General features: G+C 60.7%; 2 protein-coding genes across 2 annotated transcripts in view; one reads left to right on the forward strand and one right to left on the reverse strand.

Annotated features, from left to right (window-relative positions):
- The window catches only part of ZNF316 (zinc finger protein 316), a 15,775-nt gene extending 4,211 nt beyond the window's left edge, over positions 1-11,564 (reverse strand). The window contains 6 exon segments of the mRNA XM_040455638.1: positions 5-1,245; positions 8,325-8,438; positions 8,996-9,122; positions 9,943-10,061; positions 10,274-10,656; positions 11,101-11,564. Of these exon segments, the coding sequence (XP_040311572.1) occupies positions 5-1,245; positions 8,325-8,438; positions 8,996-9,122; positions 9,943-10,061; positions 10,274-10,628 (1,956 nt within the window). The 5' untranslated portion in view covers positions 10,629-10,656; positions 11,101-11,564.
- A 350-nt stretch (positions 11,565-11,914) lies between these two features.
- Positions 11,915-14,609, forward strand: part of LOC121017432 (classical arabinogalactan protein 9-like) — a 6,013-nt gene continuing 3,318 nt past the window's right edge. Inside the window, exons 1-3 of the mRNA XM_040455639.1 lie at positions 11,915-11,947; positions 13,461-13,534; positions 13,934-14,052. Of these exons, the coding sequence (XP_040311573.1) occupies positions 11,915-11,947; positions 13,461-13,534; positions 13,934-14,052 (226 nt within the window). The remainder of the gene's footprint in view (positions 11,948-13,460; positions 13,535-13,933; positions 14,053-14,609) is intronic.

Below are 14,609 nucleotides of genomic sequence, written 5' to 3' on the forward strand. Positions count from 1 at the left end.
AGGCCAGCCCCGCGCCCTCCACCAGGGCGAGCCGGCCCCCCAGGGGTCCCGGCAGGGGGCGCCCGTCGGCCGGCAGCCGGTCCCCGAAGTCCGGGAGGCCCAGGATCGGGAAGCCGTCCGGGTGGAGCCAGGACTTAGGGTGCACGGGAAAGTGGAAGCCGAGGGGGTGCGAGGAAGGGCCTTCGCCCTCCCCCAGGCCGTTGCCCACCTCGAGGAACCGCCTGTCCGGCTCGGGGTCCTCCTTGCTCCCGGGGGTGGGCCCCACCGCCGCCGCCTCCTCTCTCGCCTCCACCTCGGCCTCTCCGTCCGCTTCGCCGGCCTCGGCCTCCTCCGGCCCCTCAGGCCCGGCCTCGGCCTCCTCGGGCCCCGCCGCAGGGACCGCGTCGCAGGCCTCCCGCCGAGGGCCTTCGCCGCCGGGCTCCGTGCAACCGCCGCCGCGCCGGTGGCGCTGGAAGTCGGCGCGCAGGCGGAAGGCCTGGCCGCAGTCGGGGCAGCAGTGCGGCCGGTCGGCCGTGTGCACCGCCTGGTGCCGCGCAAGCGCCGAGCTCTGGCTGAAGCTGCGGCCGCAGTGCGGACACGGGTAGGGCCGCTCTCCGGTGTGCGTGCGCTGGTGCGTGACCAGGTAGGAGCGGCGCCCGAAGCCCGCACCGCAGAAGGCGCAGCGGTAGGGCCGCTCGCCCGTGTGGATGCGCCGGTGCGTGACCAGGTGCGACTTGTAGACGAAGCGCTTGCCGCAGTCCGGGCACGGGAAGGGCTTCTCTCCGGTGTGCGTGCGCTGGTGGATGGCCAGGTGCGAGCGGTACACGAAGCCCTTGCCGCACTCGTCGCAGCCGAAGGGCTTGACGGCCGCGTGGTAGCGCTGGTGCTTGGCCAGCCGGGACCGGTGCGGGAACACTTTGCCGCACACGTCGCACGTGGTCTCGGGCCGCCCTGCCGGAGGAGCCACGGTGGCAGGGAACGCCCAGGGTGCCAGCAGGTTCGCGCCAGGCTCCCGGCCCGGCAGGAAAGGCTTCGCCTCGGACCCCTCGGCCAGAACCCCGAGGCCCCCGGGGTCGAGACCCCAACCCTCCGGAGTCTGCGCCGAATCCGAGTCATCGGGGCCCCATGTCCCAGGCACGTCCCCCACGCCATAAGCTGCTGACCAGAGCCCCGGGGGCTCGTTCTCCTCCTCGGCCACCTCCGCCAGGAAGTCCTCGTCCTCCTCCTCCTCGTGGTCCTCTATATCGTCGGTCCAGAACCAGGCCCCTGAAGGTGACAAAGGCAGGCCAGAAGAAAGAGGTGAGAGGCAGCTCCTTGCAGGCTCCTCCCCCTGAGAAATCGCAGCTTGGGCGGGACCGTCCCCTGTCTGGGACAGGGCACCTCCGTTTCAGTGAAGCCACCGCCTCCCCCGTGGGTGTCCCTCCTAGGGAGGCCGAGATTCCTTCACTTCTTGGACTGTTCTCAAACGGCATCAACTAATTAATGCCACCTGCTGAGGAACAGGGATGCTCTACAAAGTTGGTGACCTTGCCTGCAGGCTCCTGTGAGAATATTACAGGGGGCAGGGGTCCTGTGCTCAGAAAAAGATCCCCAAGCTGTTTTCCTCAAAGCCCCTTGTGTTCCAGAGAATTCCACCCCCCACCCCTGCTTGGCCCAAGGCCAGCAAAACTGTGGTGCCAGCACAGCCCCGGGCCCCTGCCGCTGAGGACCTGCCCTCCTAAGCACCTAAGCTTTGCTGGGCAGCCCTTCACCTCTGAATTCTTCCCAGCCTCAGGCTGGCCAGCAGCCATGGGTCTCCCTCCCATACTCAAGAGCAGAACCAGAAAAGCTACCTTAAGTGGAGGGGACCCAGAGGGGCCACTGAGCCCCAGCTCTCTGCACTCATCCTAACAGCCACCAGCAACTATTCAGGTATAGCCCACGCTCCCCTGCTAAGCCACGCCAAAGCTGGGCTTTTTCTGAGTGTGCATCTGGGAAACAGTCCCCAGGTGGCTAAGACTGGGGGGACTGCAAGCACCTTATCACAGGAGGCCAAAGACAGCCCCCTCTCCAAGGTCCTGCAGTTCTGTACCTCCCCCAGCAAACCGCACCCCGACCTCTCCCTTCAGTGCAGGTCATGGATATGGACTCGGGCCTGCAGGGTGTTCTACTTTATATAATGGAGTCCTGATATACCTGCCATTATGATACACCCAGGAGGGAACTACTATTTACGGAGCAGGCACTGAATCCCAAGGAACAGAAGGGAAAAGCCTGACCCACGGTGGCCCCAGGTGTTCCAAAGTACCTGTGTGCCTACTTTCTCGTGAATACTTTGCCCCACGTGTGTCCACAGTGGGCGCACACCATTGCTGTAGCCCACTTCAGAACCCTAACGTCTGGAAGGCTCGGGCTCCGAGGGTGGGAATCCCTTCTACCCCACCTGGGTCCGCCACCAAAACTGTGGCCAGTGCCAGACATCACCTGGCTGGATGAGTCTGATTGCTGAGTCCTGCCCCCAAGGGAAGGTCCGGGCCCAGCAGGGCTGCCCACCCCCGGCTCAGCCCTCGTCCTGTATTTCTGTACGGCACTCTACACGTATGGTGATATGGTCACATGGGCAAACCCAGCACAGGGCAGAGTGAAATAAAGCCAGACACAGGCATGATTTCAGCTGTGAAAAAAAACCACACATCATGTAAAGGGATACAGAGATGGGTTATTTTATTTTTTCATAATTGCAATCCTTTAAATTTTCTACAGTTAATAATATACTGTTGTAGTAAAAATAAGCTTTAAGCAAGAGACAGAAGTTCCCTGAACTAAGCTCAGTTTGCCTGCAGGTGCCACCCAGGGCATGAGTGGGTGCTGTGGAGTGGCAGCGACCTCAACAGCACAGGGGGCATGCTCCTCACTGCCGAGACTGCAGTGCCCTCACGAGATGGGATTGTCGGTGGGAGGGTCAGGCAGTTGAGCGGATAGATCCACTGGAATTCTTTCCGTGAGTCTCAAAACGAATTTTAACTCAAGACTCTGGTGAGGGTCGTGAGTAGTTTGAATGAGACTCCCTAAGGCAGGGGGAATTCAAGCTGAGGAACAAGTGCAATGTCTTAGTGGGGTGACTGTGCACCCCAGGACCTAGCCTAGGGGCAGCACTTGCTGGCTCCAAAACAGCCACTCAGGCCAAATGAGGGCTCACCAACAGGCGACCTCAGCCGCTCAGTACTGGAAGGGGTGGGCCAGGTCCCAGTGACTCACCCACCACACCTCCTCCTTGGGGTCCAGGAGCAGCAGAAAGTTTCCCCCATGCACCCCGGGGCGGGGGGTGAACCCCTGCCCTGCCCCTACCTCGAGCCTCTGAACAAGGCTCTACAGAGAGAGTGATCATAAGAGGGACCTGGGGGACCGGGTCACTAGCCCTGGAACGAGCACAGCCATTTATCCGAGAACAAGACGACACTTAACACACAGCCAGGTCATGGAGAGCACCACTAACACCAAGGGAAGGATGGTAAGGGCAGCCACGTCCCTAGCAGTCAGAGCTGGCTGCACCGCAAGACAGGACCTCTGGAAGGCACGGGGCCACAGGACAAAGAGCAGAGGAAGAGCAGCCTGCCCTAGGCTGGGCTCTGTTCCCTTGCCTCCTGTCACCAAAGTGGGCCAAGGTCTGGAGGTTGGGCCCTGGAGTGGGGGTGTCCCATGTAAGGGTCACTCCGGGCTGCAATGGGGACAGGGTTTCCAGGGGGGAACCTGGGATCCAAGTGAGCACTTACCAGGTCTACTTGTGACACAAGAGCCAGGACAGAGAGGTTTTGCTCTGACAAAGAGGGTGATGGGACATTTTGCAACAGTGGCCTATGGGGTCAAACACAGTTGCTTCTTCCAGAATCCACAAGGAGAGGGTAGAGGGGAGGACCCTGAGTGGGAGCCGGTGTTCCATCCCCAGAGACATTGCTCCTAAGGAGTGTGACCCTGGGTGATTAGCTAGGCTGGAACCAGCCCTCAGAGGCCCAGTGACAATCCCAGGGGCTGACCAGTGGCAGCCTCAGCACAGCCCCTGAGGTACTTCTAGTAAGTGCCCTACCCAGGCGCTCATCGGAGGGCCTTGGGGAAGGGGAGGGCCCCTGGGCCACACACCTGGTGCACCTGTACCCCTGAGTTGCTCCGCATGACCGACACACAACGCCCGGAGAACGGTGCCACCGTTTACTAGGACTCCCACCCTCAGGCAGCCTCTGCCCGTGTCCAGGGACCCAGAGGCCTGCCCTCAGGCCCAACAGTGAGTCAACTGTGGGTCTGCTCTGACTAAACACCTCTCTGCTGCAACCCCTAAGTAAAGTCCACACCTGCTCCTGCCTCTTCCTCCAGACCCGGAGCCTCGAGGTGGCCTTGGGGAGAGGCCCCCACCTGGGGACAGTTACCAAAGGAGGACACGGACAGGGGCTGGTGTGCTCAAAGCTGCGTATGGCTCCTTCCTCCAGGGCTGCCGGCCAGCTGCCTTTCCTCCCCATTGAGCAGGGATTTGGTAATCAGGGCTGGACTCCAGTGCGACAGCTCCCGACAGGACCAGGTTTCTGTGCTTCGAACTGTCCTCCCGTGAGGGCAGAGCCCGCCCCCCATTGCTGGCCTCAGCCTCCTCATTTGTACCATGAACTGTAATACCAAGGACCAGTTATCAGCAAGAGCTCGAGGCCGGGCCCCTCCTCACTTGGAATGTTTCCTGGCTCCTTCCCCTTCTGCCGACACTGAACCCCGGGGTCTGAGGCAAGACAGCACCTCCGTGCCTTCTCCCTGGCTCAGACCACAAAGGGGGATTCAGTGATATCCCAGGTCCCCTCGGGGGTGTGACAAAGGGAAAGCCCGTGCTGAGGTCTGACACCCCCCCACCCCAGTTCTCCCAAGGACAGACAGGCGCTCACGGGCTGTGTGAGGTAGACACCACCTGCAGGCTGGCGCCCAGCCTGTACCTCCGCTCCACAGCCGCTCTGAGTTCCTCCTCTCCAGAACCACTCCCCGCGCTCACCCACCATGGGATTCGCCCACCTTAGTGTTTTACCTCTTACTGCCTTTAAATTTTCTCTCTATCCTCTCCTGCATCATCTTCAGGCAGGTTTAACCCTGCATTCTGTACTCCTCGTCTGTCCTTCACTTTCACGTGAGGGGCAGGACCAGCAGCCAGCCCCACTGGGTGCCAGGCCCGCGCCAGGTACCGTGGAGACAGCACAGGGGTGGACAATACACAGTGCCAGCTCTTATGGAGTCTGCCGGAGGCAGCAGGCAGGAAATGAGGAAGCAAACATCCAGCCAGGACCGTTTCAGACAGCACTGTCTGCTGTACGTGCAGGAAACATCCTGGAGGAAGGCAGGAAGGAGTGCTCCTGAAGTCTACGTGGTCAGAGAACACGCGACTTAGTAGGGACCTAAGAGCTGAGCCAGCCACACAAAGGGCACTCTGGGCAGGGGAAACAGTAGGCACAAAGGCCCTGAGGCAGGTGAGAGCCTGAAGAGAAAGGCTGGCTGTGGAGCTGAGCCTGAAGACCCAAGGGTGTGTGAAGTGAGTCTGGCAGGGCGGCAGGTCTCAAGGCCACAGCAGAGAGCCCAGATGCTATTCCAAGCGCATGGGGAAACTTCCAGAGAGTAAGGCAGACGGCCAGCTCAGGAACACCTGTGCCTGATGGCCTCATAGAAGCGTGGGATGGGGTAGTGCAACGAAGGCAGAGGGACAAGGACCACTCAGGCAGGCAGCCAGGCCCACTCAGGTGCCCAGGACGCTGCAAGGGAGGCCTGCGGGGGACAAGCGGGGCCACCTCACGCTGGGGGCTGGGGGGATTCACTGCGGGACGCCCATCAGATAACTGAGTGGAGATGTCAAGCAGACCAGGTCAGGGCTGGAGAAAGCAGCTGAGGATGGGCAGCAGAGATAGAAATGGTACCGGAGGCTCTGGTCCCAGTCACCAGTCACCTAGAGAGGACAGAAGAGGACGCGGGACCGTCCTGGTCTCGTAAACAAGCGAGGGCAGGCGGAGAAGCAGCCGGGAAAGCAGCTGAGAAATCGAGGCACGTGGAGTCCTGAGGCCAAGAGGGTCCGTATCTCAGAGAGCAGAGAAGCCAGCCTAGCAAGGACACAAGGCCAGCCCAGCAGGCCAAGGTGGTGGCGGCGTCCTCAGGAGGCCTGTGGTCAGCCCACAGGTATGCCGTATTCCAGCCACGGTCCCTGCTCCAGTGCACGTGTGGGCAGGGAACGGGCTGCTGCCAGGGGCAGGGGTCTGGCAGGCGACTACACAGGGCAATCACAAAGGAGGGAGAGGTGCTGCTATCTAAACCAGGTGAGGAGACAGGTGCAGGAAAGGGGTGGGGTCAGAAGAGGCGAGGACAGCCAGCACCCGGGAGCTGGAGGTGGTGGCCACGGGGTGGGGAGCCAGAGCAGGACGCGCCAAGTCAGCACTGGACAGGTCACGGGGTGCCTGAGTCGGGGGAGGCGGACAATGTGCCAGACCTCTTGGCCCAATTTTTCAAGCAGCACAAGAGAGGAATACACTTGTGTTTTGCCAGACTCCAATCTAGAAATCCAGAAACTCTGCTGGGTTCAGAACAGTCGGCATCTGTCCCGCCCAGACCCAGCAATCCTCAATTCTCAACTGACTCAAGTGCTCAGAAATGAGTACAGGGAGAAAAGGGAAGGAGGCCGTCTAGCAAACGGACTACAGTTCTAGTTAAGAAGGACCTTAGGTGGATTTAGTGCACCCAAGCTGACCCCAGCCCTGGCTACTGTATCCCCTCCCGGGCACAAGGCCACGTCTAAGACTATGCCCGGTCCTGCCCCTACCTCAGGCTCCCCAGACAGGAGGGGTGGGATAGGGGAGCACTCTGGGCTCACCGGCCCTACCTGGCACAACAACCAGCCACTGGGGAGGACAGAGGGGCGGTGGCCTGGCTAGCCGTCCTCCTCAGGGAGCTGCCAAACTCACCCAGGGTCACAGGTCACATTGTGGGGACCACCCAGGCTGAAACCTGCGAAAGTCTGCACCCCAGGACCCTCCAAGAAGCGTAGACAATGGGGCCACATCTAGACCACATGATAAGAGACAGGCCGACGGAGGTCTGTGGCCCCTTTAATTGCAGGTGACTATTCTGAATAGGGCCGACCCCCCACTAAGGCCCACTGAGAAACATCACCCACATCCAAGCCTCATCCTGTAAGCAGCTGCCACGGTCTCACCAACTAAAGCCCTCCCCAGTCTGCAGCCCAGGAATGGCTCCCAGACAGGGTCCCGGAGAGGGTGGACAGCTGGGGCAGGAAGGCCATTCTGCAACACCATGGACAGCAGGGCCCGGGCTCTTAACCACCACTTTAGAAGCCGATTTCCTCATCTGCAAGGGAGGCCGCTCTCCTCTGCCCTGCCATGTCACGGGGGTGCCGTGAGGATACAAAGTAAACGGGAAAATGCTTTGAAGAGTACACGTGTAGGCGTAGCATTGTCTGTGTTTCTCTGTTTTTATTTGAAAACACGTGTAGGAGAGGCTCTGAGTCTATCCAGGCACGTGACCGGCGTGAGCCATCCAGCGCCCCTCACTAAGGTGACATCACTCCAACCCAAGGCTGGTACACCTGCCATGCAAGGGCCCCCAGGGAGCCCTGAAACACCGAGCCTAACACACACCTCCTGAAGCACCCCCACAGAACCGACAGTCCCGCGCCCTCAGCCTGGAAATTATGGATTCGGTTCGAATTTCTTTATTCCCCGTGTGAGTAAAGCAAGCAAAGCTCAGGGGGTTAGAGGAACAGAGCCAGAGTCGCCTCAGTCCCCGGAGAAATTTGCCACCCTGAACACTTTCCGTACGCATCCCTCCCAAACCTCCTCCCGGGAAGGTGCGCGGCTGCCCGCCCAGGCCTGTGGCCGGCCCCCCAGACCCTTCGTTCAGAGATGGCCAAGTGGGTGCAGAAGGCAAAGAGCCGGCTCCAGTCTGGGACCCAGAAGGGCTCTGGCACGGCCAGGACCGAGCGTGCCCACTCCCGTCCCTCTGCGCCAAAGACTTAACAACTGGCCCTCGCTTACCAAAACGACTCCAAAACCCAAAGAGACGCTCCAAGGCAGGGACAGGGACAGTGTGAAGGGCTCCTAAGAGGAAGCTCGAGGTTCTGTAAGGACTCCCCAGCCTTGGACGACCACAGGCTGGAATCAAGAGAAGCCAACCCACAAAGGCAGAGACTGGCGCACGACGGCCTCCCTGTCTCCATGCGCCCGTCCACGGCCCAGACCGCCAGCACCAGGGCTGCAGCAGAGAGCTAAGGTGAAGGCCAAAGTCGGCAGGGCTCTGAGGAGCTACAGAGGCAGAAACCGCACGAGAGTCCATCTCATACTCACCTGTGTAGACGCCAGTGACAATGTCTCCTTCCTCAGGACGGGGGCTATCTGGGACCCAGGGCTCCTCCCCTTGTTCCAGCCGGAAGATCAGATCCGGCTTGGGGATTGGGTATCCTGGCCAGGAGAAGGACAGCCAGCAGCTGCAGGGCCGCTCTGGCCAGGCCCGCCCGCACCCCACGTGGTGCCATCCCAACACCCCAAGCCCTCCTCACTCTCTCGCTGCTCTTCTCCCTCCTTCCCAGGACCAGCTCTCCTGCCTCCCAGCCTCCACTCTGGGAAAGCCCACCTTCACTTCTCTAGAACTTTGCCTTGATACCCCCCAGCTCTTCTGCAGGGCCCCCCCCCACACCTTCCTCACCCCTCTCCTCTATCACCTGACTCCTCCCCCCTGGAGGCCCCTGGGGAGTATACAGAACAGAGACCACAGCTGGACCGGTGGCTCCCAGAACACATCCACCTGGCTCACGGCACTGCTGGACCACAGTGAAGACCCCAGAACACAGCCCCACCCAGAAGCCAGAGTGGTCCCTAAGGACCCCCAAGAGGTGGGCTGGATCCAGGACCCCCTTCTCCTAGACCCTGGGGTTTCAGAAGCCACTCTCTCAAACAGCTAAGCTGCTGGCAGTCATCACGTAGGAATGCCTCTTGGGGACGGAAGGCCCCCTGCTTACCCAAGGACACCAGGATCCCATAGTTCTCCTGCATGACATCCTTGTAAAGGTCCCGCTCGCCTGCGTCCAGCCTCTCCCACTCCTCCAGCGAGAAATACACAGCCACGTCTTCAAAGGTGACCAGCCCCTGGAAAACAAAGAGCCCTGGCCACTGCCTTAAGCTGCCCTAGGAGAGAGGCAGGGGAGCCCCTAGAAAGAGAGCGACAGAAAATTACTTCAGGAAGAACTGCCCGTGGACCTGCAACATGGAGCTCACGGGGACACAGCCCAACAGCCCAAAGCCCCAGTGGCACCGAGGGCTTCTGAGCCTGGCTGCACCCTGGAAGGCAAGGACCCCACGTCCATTCAGAGGTGAGGAACCCAGGCTCAGATGGGGTGAGCACTCAGCTTGTGTGGAGCAGAGCCAAGACTCTCACACTGAGGCCAGGAGACAATGCAGCTCAAGTCCACGGCCGTGCTAAGAGGTGGTATCCTCCCCTCCTATGTCATCGTCCAACCTAAGCCAGTAGTCGCATCAGCAATGAGAGGGCCCACGCCTGGGTGAGTATGTGGCATCGACTAATCTGCCTGGGCTCGGCAGGAAGCCAGAGCCCGGCCAGGCGAGCGGCACTCCAGGTGAGGGACCACAGCCCGATCCTGGGACAGAGCCAGTCCCCTGAAATAACTACGCACAGAGCAGCTGAGTAAGTGGCAGTCAACACACTCAGGACATCCCAATGGCCTGGGAAGTCTCGGGCCCCCGGGAAGTGGAACCATATCCCATGGCTTTGCGGGTAGAGACCCCCAGCCACGTCCTGCTGCCCCGTCCCTGCTCACAGCCTGAGCTCGCCCTGATGACCACGGCGCCCCTGCCTTGCCAACAGGGCTCTCCAGGACAGCAGGTGCCAGGCTTCCCCCTCAGGAAAGCCTGCCTGGTTAACTGAGCTCCAAGTGAGAAAGCGGCTCACCTGAGACCCAGCTGTCAGGGAATCGTCATCATCTTCCTCGTCCTCCTCGTCCTCATCCTCCTCATCCTCATCCAGGTCCTCATCCCTAGGTGTGGCTGGAGCCTGGCTGGCCTGCAAGGCTGAGGGGAGGATCTCTTAGGGACCTGCCCTCGCCAACAGGCCTCATGGCCACCCCTGCCCAGACAGCAAGTAGGTCAGGAGCCCCCACTCCTCCGTTCCAAAGCCTGGGTCCTGACGCTCCAGCTCCACCCTATCGGGCCAAAGAGCTCTCCCGATCTGCCCTCCCAAGCTCCCTCACCTCCTCCCCCCAAAGCCAGCTCCTTTTTCTTACCCTTTTCCTGAAGAACTGGGGACTTGGCATCACCGGCACGGTGAAGGCGTCCCTGGGTCCCCAACGTGGGACTCTGCTCCTCTGCCACCACCTCGTCCTCGTCCTCGTCCGCCTCCACCTCCACCTCCACCTGCTCCACGTGCCCTGCCTGCCCCCCCTCCTCCTCTTCCTCCTCCACCACCGCCTGGTCCTCCCCATCCTCTGCTAGGAGCTCCTCCTCCTCCTCCTCCAGCTCCACCTCTTCCCCCTTTTCTTCTTCCTCTTCTTCCTCCTGAGCAGGACCACATCCCAACCCATCCTCCGCCTTCGCCAGCTGCGTGGCTGGTGAGTCCGGGGTCGTACGAAGAGCTGCCATCTTCTCCGGAGGAAAGCCTCAGCTCGGCCTGAAACACAGACGGGCAGCGGGGATGAGCCGCCCCCACCCCCCGCTCGCTCCCACGCGCTGCTCCTCGGGCCTCCCTCTGTCCCCCGGGAGGCAGGACTTATCTCCCCCACTAGATAGTGACACACCAAAGGAGGAAGGACCGAGGCTCTTCCTGTGCTCTCATGAGGCACAACTGGGACACTCTGTGCCCAGAAAGACTAACCACAGAGCCCCTCTCTGTGACCCCATTATGCAGCCTCAGCTCCTTCTTGCCAGAAATTCTGTGCAGGGCACGAACTGCTGTGCCATCTAGGAGTAAATCAGGGATTTAGCCTAGGTCTTCATCCTCAGGGCCTGTGAGAAGCAGGGGGTCCAGGCCACATGGCCGAGGGTGGCCCACATCTGGCTGCAAGGGGCGAGTGCGGCCTGTGAGCAACAGCCCACCTCCATCCGGGGGACCCACCTCTGCACACCGACACTGTGCCAGCAGGGGTGCGGGAGGAAAGGCCCGGGCTCGGGCAGGGGTGACAGGTAAGACAGGCGGGCTCATTCGCCACCGCCTGGAAGGCAGGCTGGTCGGGCTCCTATTTGCCAGAGGCAGCGACACAAGACGTCGTGGGTCTGCGCTGCCCCCTGCGTCTCCCTGGCCCCTCACTCCATCCAGGGCATTCGGGAAAAGTTCAGCAGCTCGTGGAGACTTGCTTCATCGCCGGACCAGCAGATACAACCTAAAATGCCCTTTAATGGCTCTTCAAGTTTAAGGATCAGAGAATCCCAGGAGGGAACTGTCAAAGGCCCAGTGGCTTCCAGGGTGCCACTCACACCAGTGTCACAGCTGCCTCAGCCCAGGTGCTCCGGAGACAGAGCCACGCGGTGGCACGGCCCAGACGCGAGGGCTCGGGGGGGGGGGGTGGGGGGGGGCGCGCCTCCCTCCCAGGTGCACACCCTCCACCAGCCTGTGGAGATCCAAGGGCAGGACAGAGTCACAGTTTTGACAGGTCGGTTTCTGGGGCTCCTTCTTGAGTGAAAACTTGAGGAGCCTACCCCCCAGCCCTGTCAGCGTTTCAGACCTAAAGTGGGCCACTCCCGAAGTGATCTGAGCCCCCTGCAAACACAGCAACCCCAGCACCCTGGGATGACGGCATGACCGCCAGAAGGATCCTGCAACATCGGGCCACGTGGGGCAGGTGGGCCCAGCGCAGCTCGTCGGGCTCCAGCAGTGGACAGCATCTGCCACGGAACCCCTCCAACGGGACAGGGGCGCCCCACATGGAGACATGCAGGGTCACGAGAGCGGCTCAGAACACCAGGTATCCACAGGGAAACTGCTCAGTGACAAGCTCTCATTCCACAACCCCTCGCTTTTCTACTAACGAGGCAGCACGCACCGGTTCTCGGCAGAGCAGGTGCCTCGGTGCACCCATGAGAGCCTTCCAGAGACCAAGGCTCGGGTCCAGGGGCTGGGATGTGTGGGCACCCAGAGGCCACCTCTGTCCTGCCCCTCACACTCCCCTCTAGCTGACTAGATTGCAGATTCACAGACACAGAATCCAAGGTCACAGGTGAAGAGCTATGCCTCTACAGGCCACCCCAGCCTCCAGACGCTCCCCCAAACCAACCTCCTTGGTCTCCATGGTTCTTTGGGCACGTGAGGGTGCCCAGGTGTAGAAACGTGTGCCGTGGGTAACGCCAGCCACTTCCAGGAGGGCACAGCCCTCCCCGGGACTCAGGGCACTGAGAGTGTGCTCAGCAAAGGTTTCCCAACCACCACCCACCTCAGGCCCACAGGAGGGCTTTTCTCACCCAGGCCTCGGGCTACAAATCCACACTGAACTCAGACACCACACCAAGCCCAGCAGAGCTGCCTTCTGCCTGGCCACCATCCAGAGCAGACTCCCACAGGCCAGTCTGCTGTACCCGAGGACCCACTCACAAAAGAAGAAAACCCCAAGGCTTTGGAATACAGTGGCCCCATGCTGGTCCCACCTCCGGACCTTTGCACATGCCATTCCCTTTCCCCGGCTCTCACTTCCCCTCTTCTTCACTGATCCTCTGGAAGTAGCCTCCTGGGTCCCCTTTCACACAGTTCTCTGAACTCTGCCCTCACGGCGCCTCACTTTTATATATTTACAGAACTGTCTGCTCAGTGCCTGTCTCCCCAAGCACACAGTCCACTGCAGGAAGGCGAAGTTCCCTTGCTCATCTCTGAACACTCCCCCCACCCCACCCCGTGCCAGGCACAGAGCGAGCACTCAAATATTTATTAAGGAAACGGCTCTAAAGTCTGTAATCAACATGATAACATGAGATTTTAAAAACTCAGGGGCACCTGGCTGGCTCAGTCAGTAGAGCATGCGACTCTCGATCTCGGGGTTGTGAGTGCAAGCCCTACGTTGCGCACAGAGCTCACTAAAAACAAAAACAAAAAACAAAACCCTCGGTATTCTGGCCCCACTGCCACGTTCCACAACAGACTGACCACTCTTTGGGGTCCTTCAAAATGGAACCCATCCCAGAAGCACTATGGAGTCTCTGCCTTCAAAGAGGCTGTCACCTGAAGTCCCTTTTCCTCCAAAATGCACCTGCTGATGACCAGAGAAGGGAAAGGCTCAGCAGCACTGGAGGTCAGCAGTCATTCTGCAGATGGAATCACAGCCTAGCACAAACAGACACCCCACATACCCCAACACAGAATCCAGAACAGAATCATTCCGGAAAACAGACTTCAGTCACTCAGGCACCAGGTTCCTTCTGCCTCACCAGGCAGCTAGGTGCTGGGCACACTCCCCCAGACCCACACGCTCTCCTCTCTCCTCTTCCCAGCCTGCCAGCCCACTGAAACTCACTCTGCCCGCTTCCTGGCATCCGATCCCAGGTCAGAAGCCACAGAGGGTCAGGTAAGCAGCCTCATCAACATAAGCCCCCAGGGCATTCCAGACCCTTACTTCCCTTGGGGCCCTGCACCCTAGGACACAGCACTGCCGACACTCAGAACTGAGGATGACAAAACACCCTCTATGAGAACAGAAAGCAGCAGCAAAGTTTGGAAACTGTTAGAACTCTCCACAAAAGTCCCAAATCCAAGAAGCCTACACAGAAAGAAAGAAACGTGCGGGTACATATATATCTAGGCCCCTTCCTTCCCTCTAGGTGGCCTTACTGACCACACTCCTGTTATTCAAGGCCTTCCAGGTTTTTGCCTCCTTCAAGAAGCCTTCCTTCCTTGACTACTAGGATCCTCACTGTGTGTCCATGTCCATGGCTCCCCTACTCTCCAGGATTTGCTCCTGGTGCAGGTGTATCCATGGGGCTACTCCCCCAGCTCCCCCAGGCCAGCTCTTCACTATGCTGGCCAGCTCCCCAGACCTGCCAACACTTGTTGAACCAAACCAAGTACCAAGATCTCTCCGCACAGGTGCAGCTAGGGGCCTAATCCCTCTGCACACCTCCCCTTCTCCCTACCCACCTAGTCCTCTACCAAAGGCCAGCCCCTCTCCCACCTCTGCCGCCACATGGGGCGGCCCAGACCCTATCCAACCCCAGGGATGAGTTCCCCTACCGGACGACCAGCAGTAGAAGACGGCATAGCAGCCCACCGGAGCCTCCATTTGCAGAGAGGGAGGACCCAGACGAGGCCCCCAAGGTCACTAAGCAAGCTCCCGGGGCGCCTGGCCAAGCCACTTCCATCCCTCCAGGGGGCTTATCGGGCTCGGGTCTCCCGCAGAGGCCCTGGCGGTGACAGCCCCTCCTGGATGGGTGTGTCCCCGGGGGCGGCCACGGCCCAACCCCCGCCCCTCGGGCCTAGCCGGCGGCGGGCACCTCCCGAGGAGTCCGCGCGTGTCCTCCCCAGCCCCGCCTGCTCCGCGCCGCCGGCCTCTGCCCGCCCCGGGGGTCGGAGCCCGCCCCCCCGGACTCCTCGCGAGCGGCCCGCCGCCGGCTAGGCCCGAGGGGCGGGGGTTGGGCCGTGGCCGC

Source organism: Herpailurus yagouaroundi, unplaced genomic scaffold, assembly GCF_014898765.1.
Source record: "Herpailurus yagouaroundi ecotype Mexico unplaced genomic scaffold, PumYag 216, whole genome shotgun sequence".
In the NCBI taxonomy this organism is placed as follows: domain Eukaryota; kingdom Metazoa; phylum Chordata; class Mammalia; order Carnivora; family Felidae; genus Herpailurus; species Herpailurus yagouaroundi.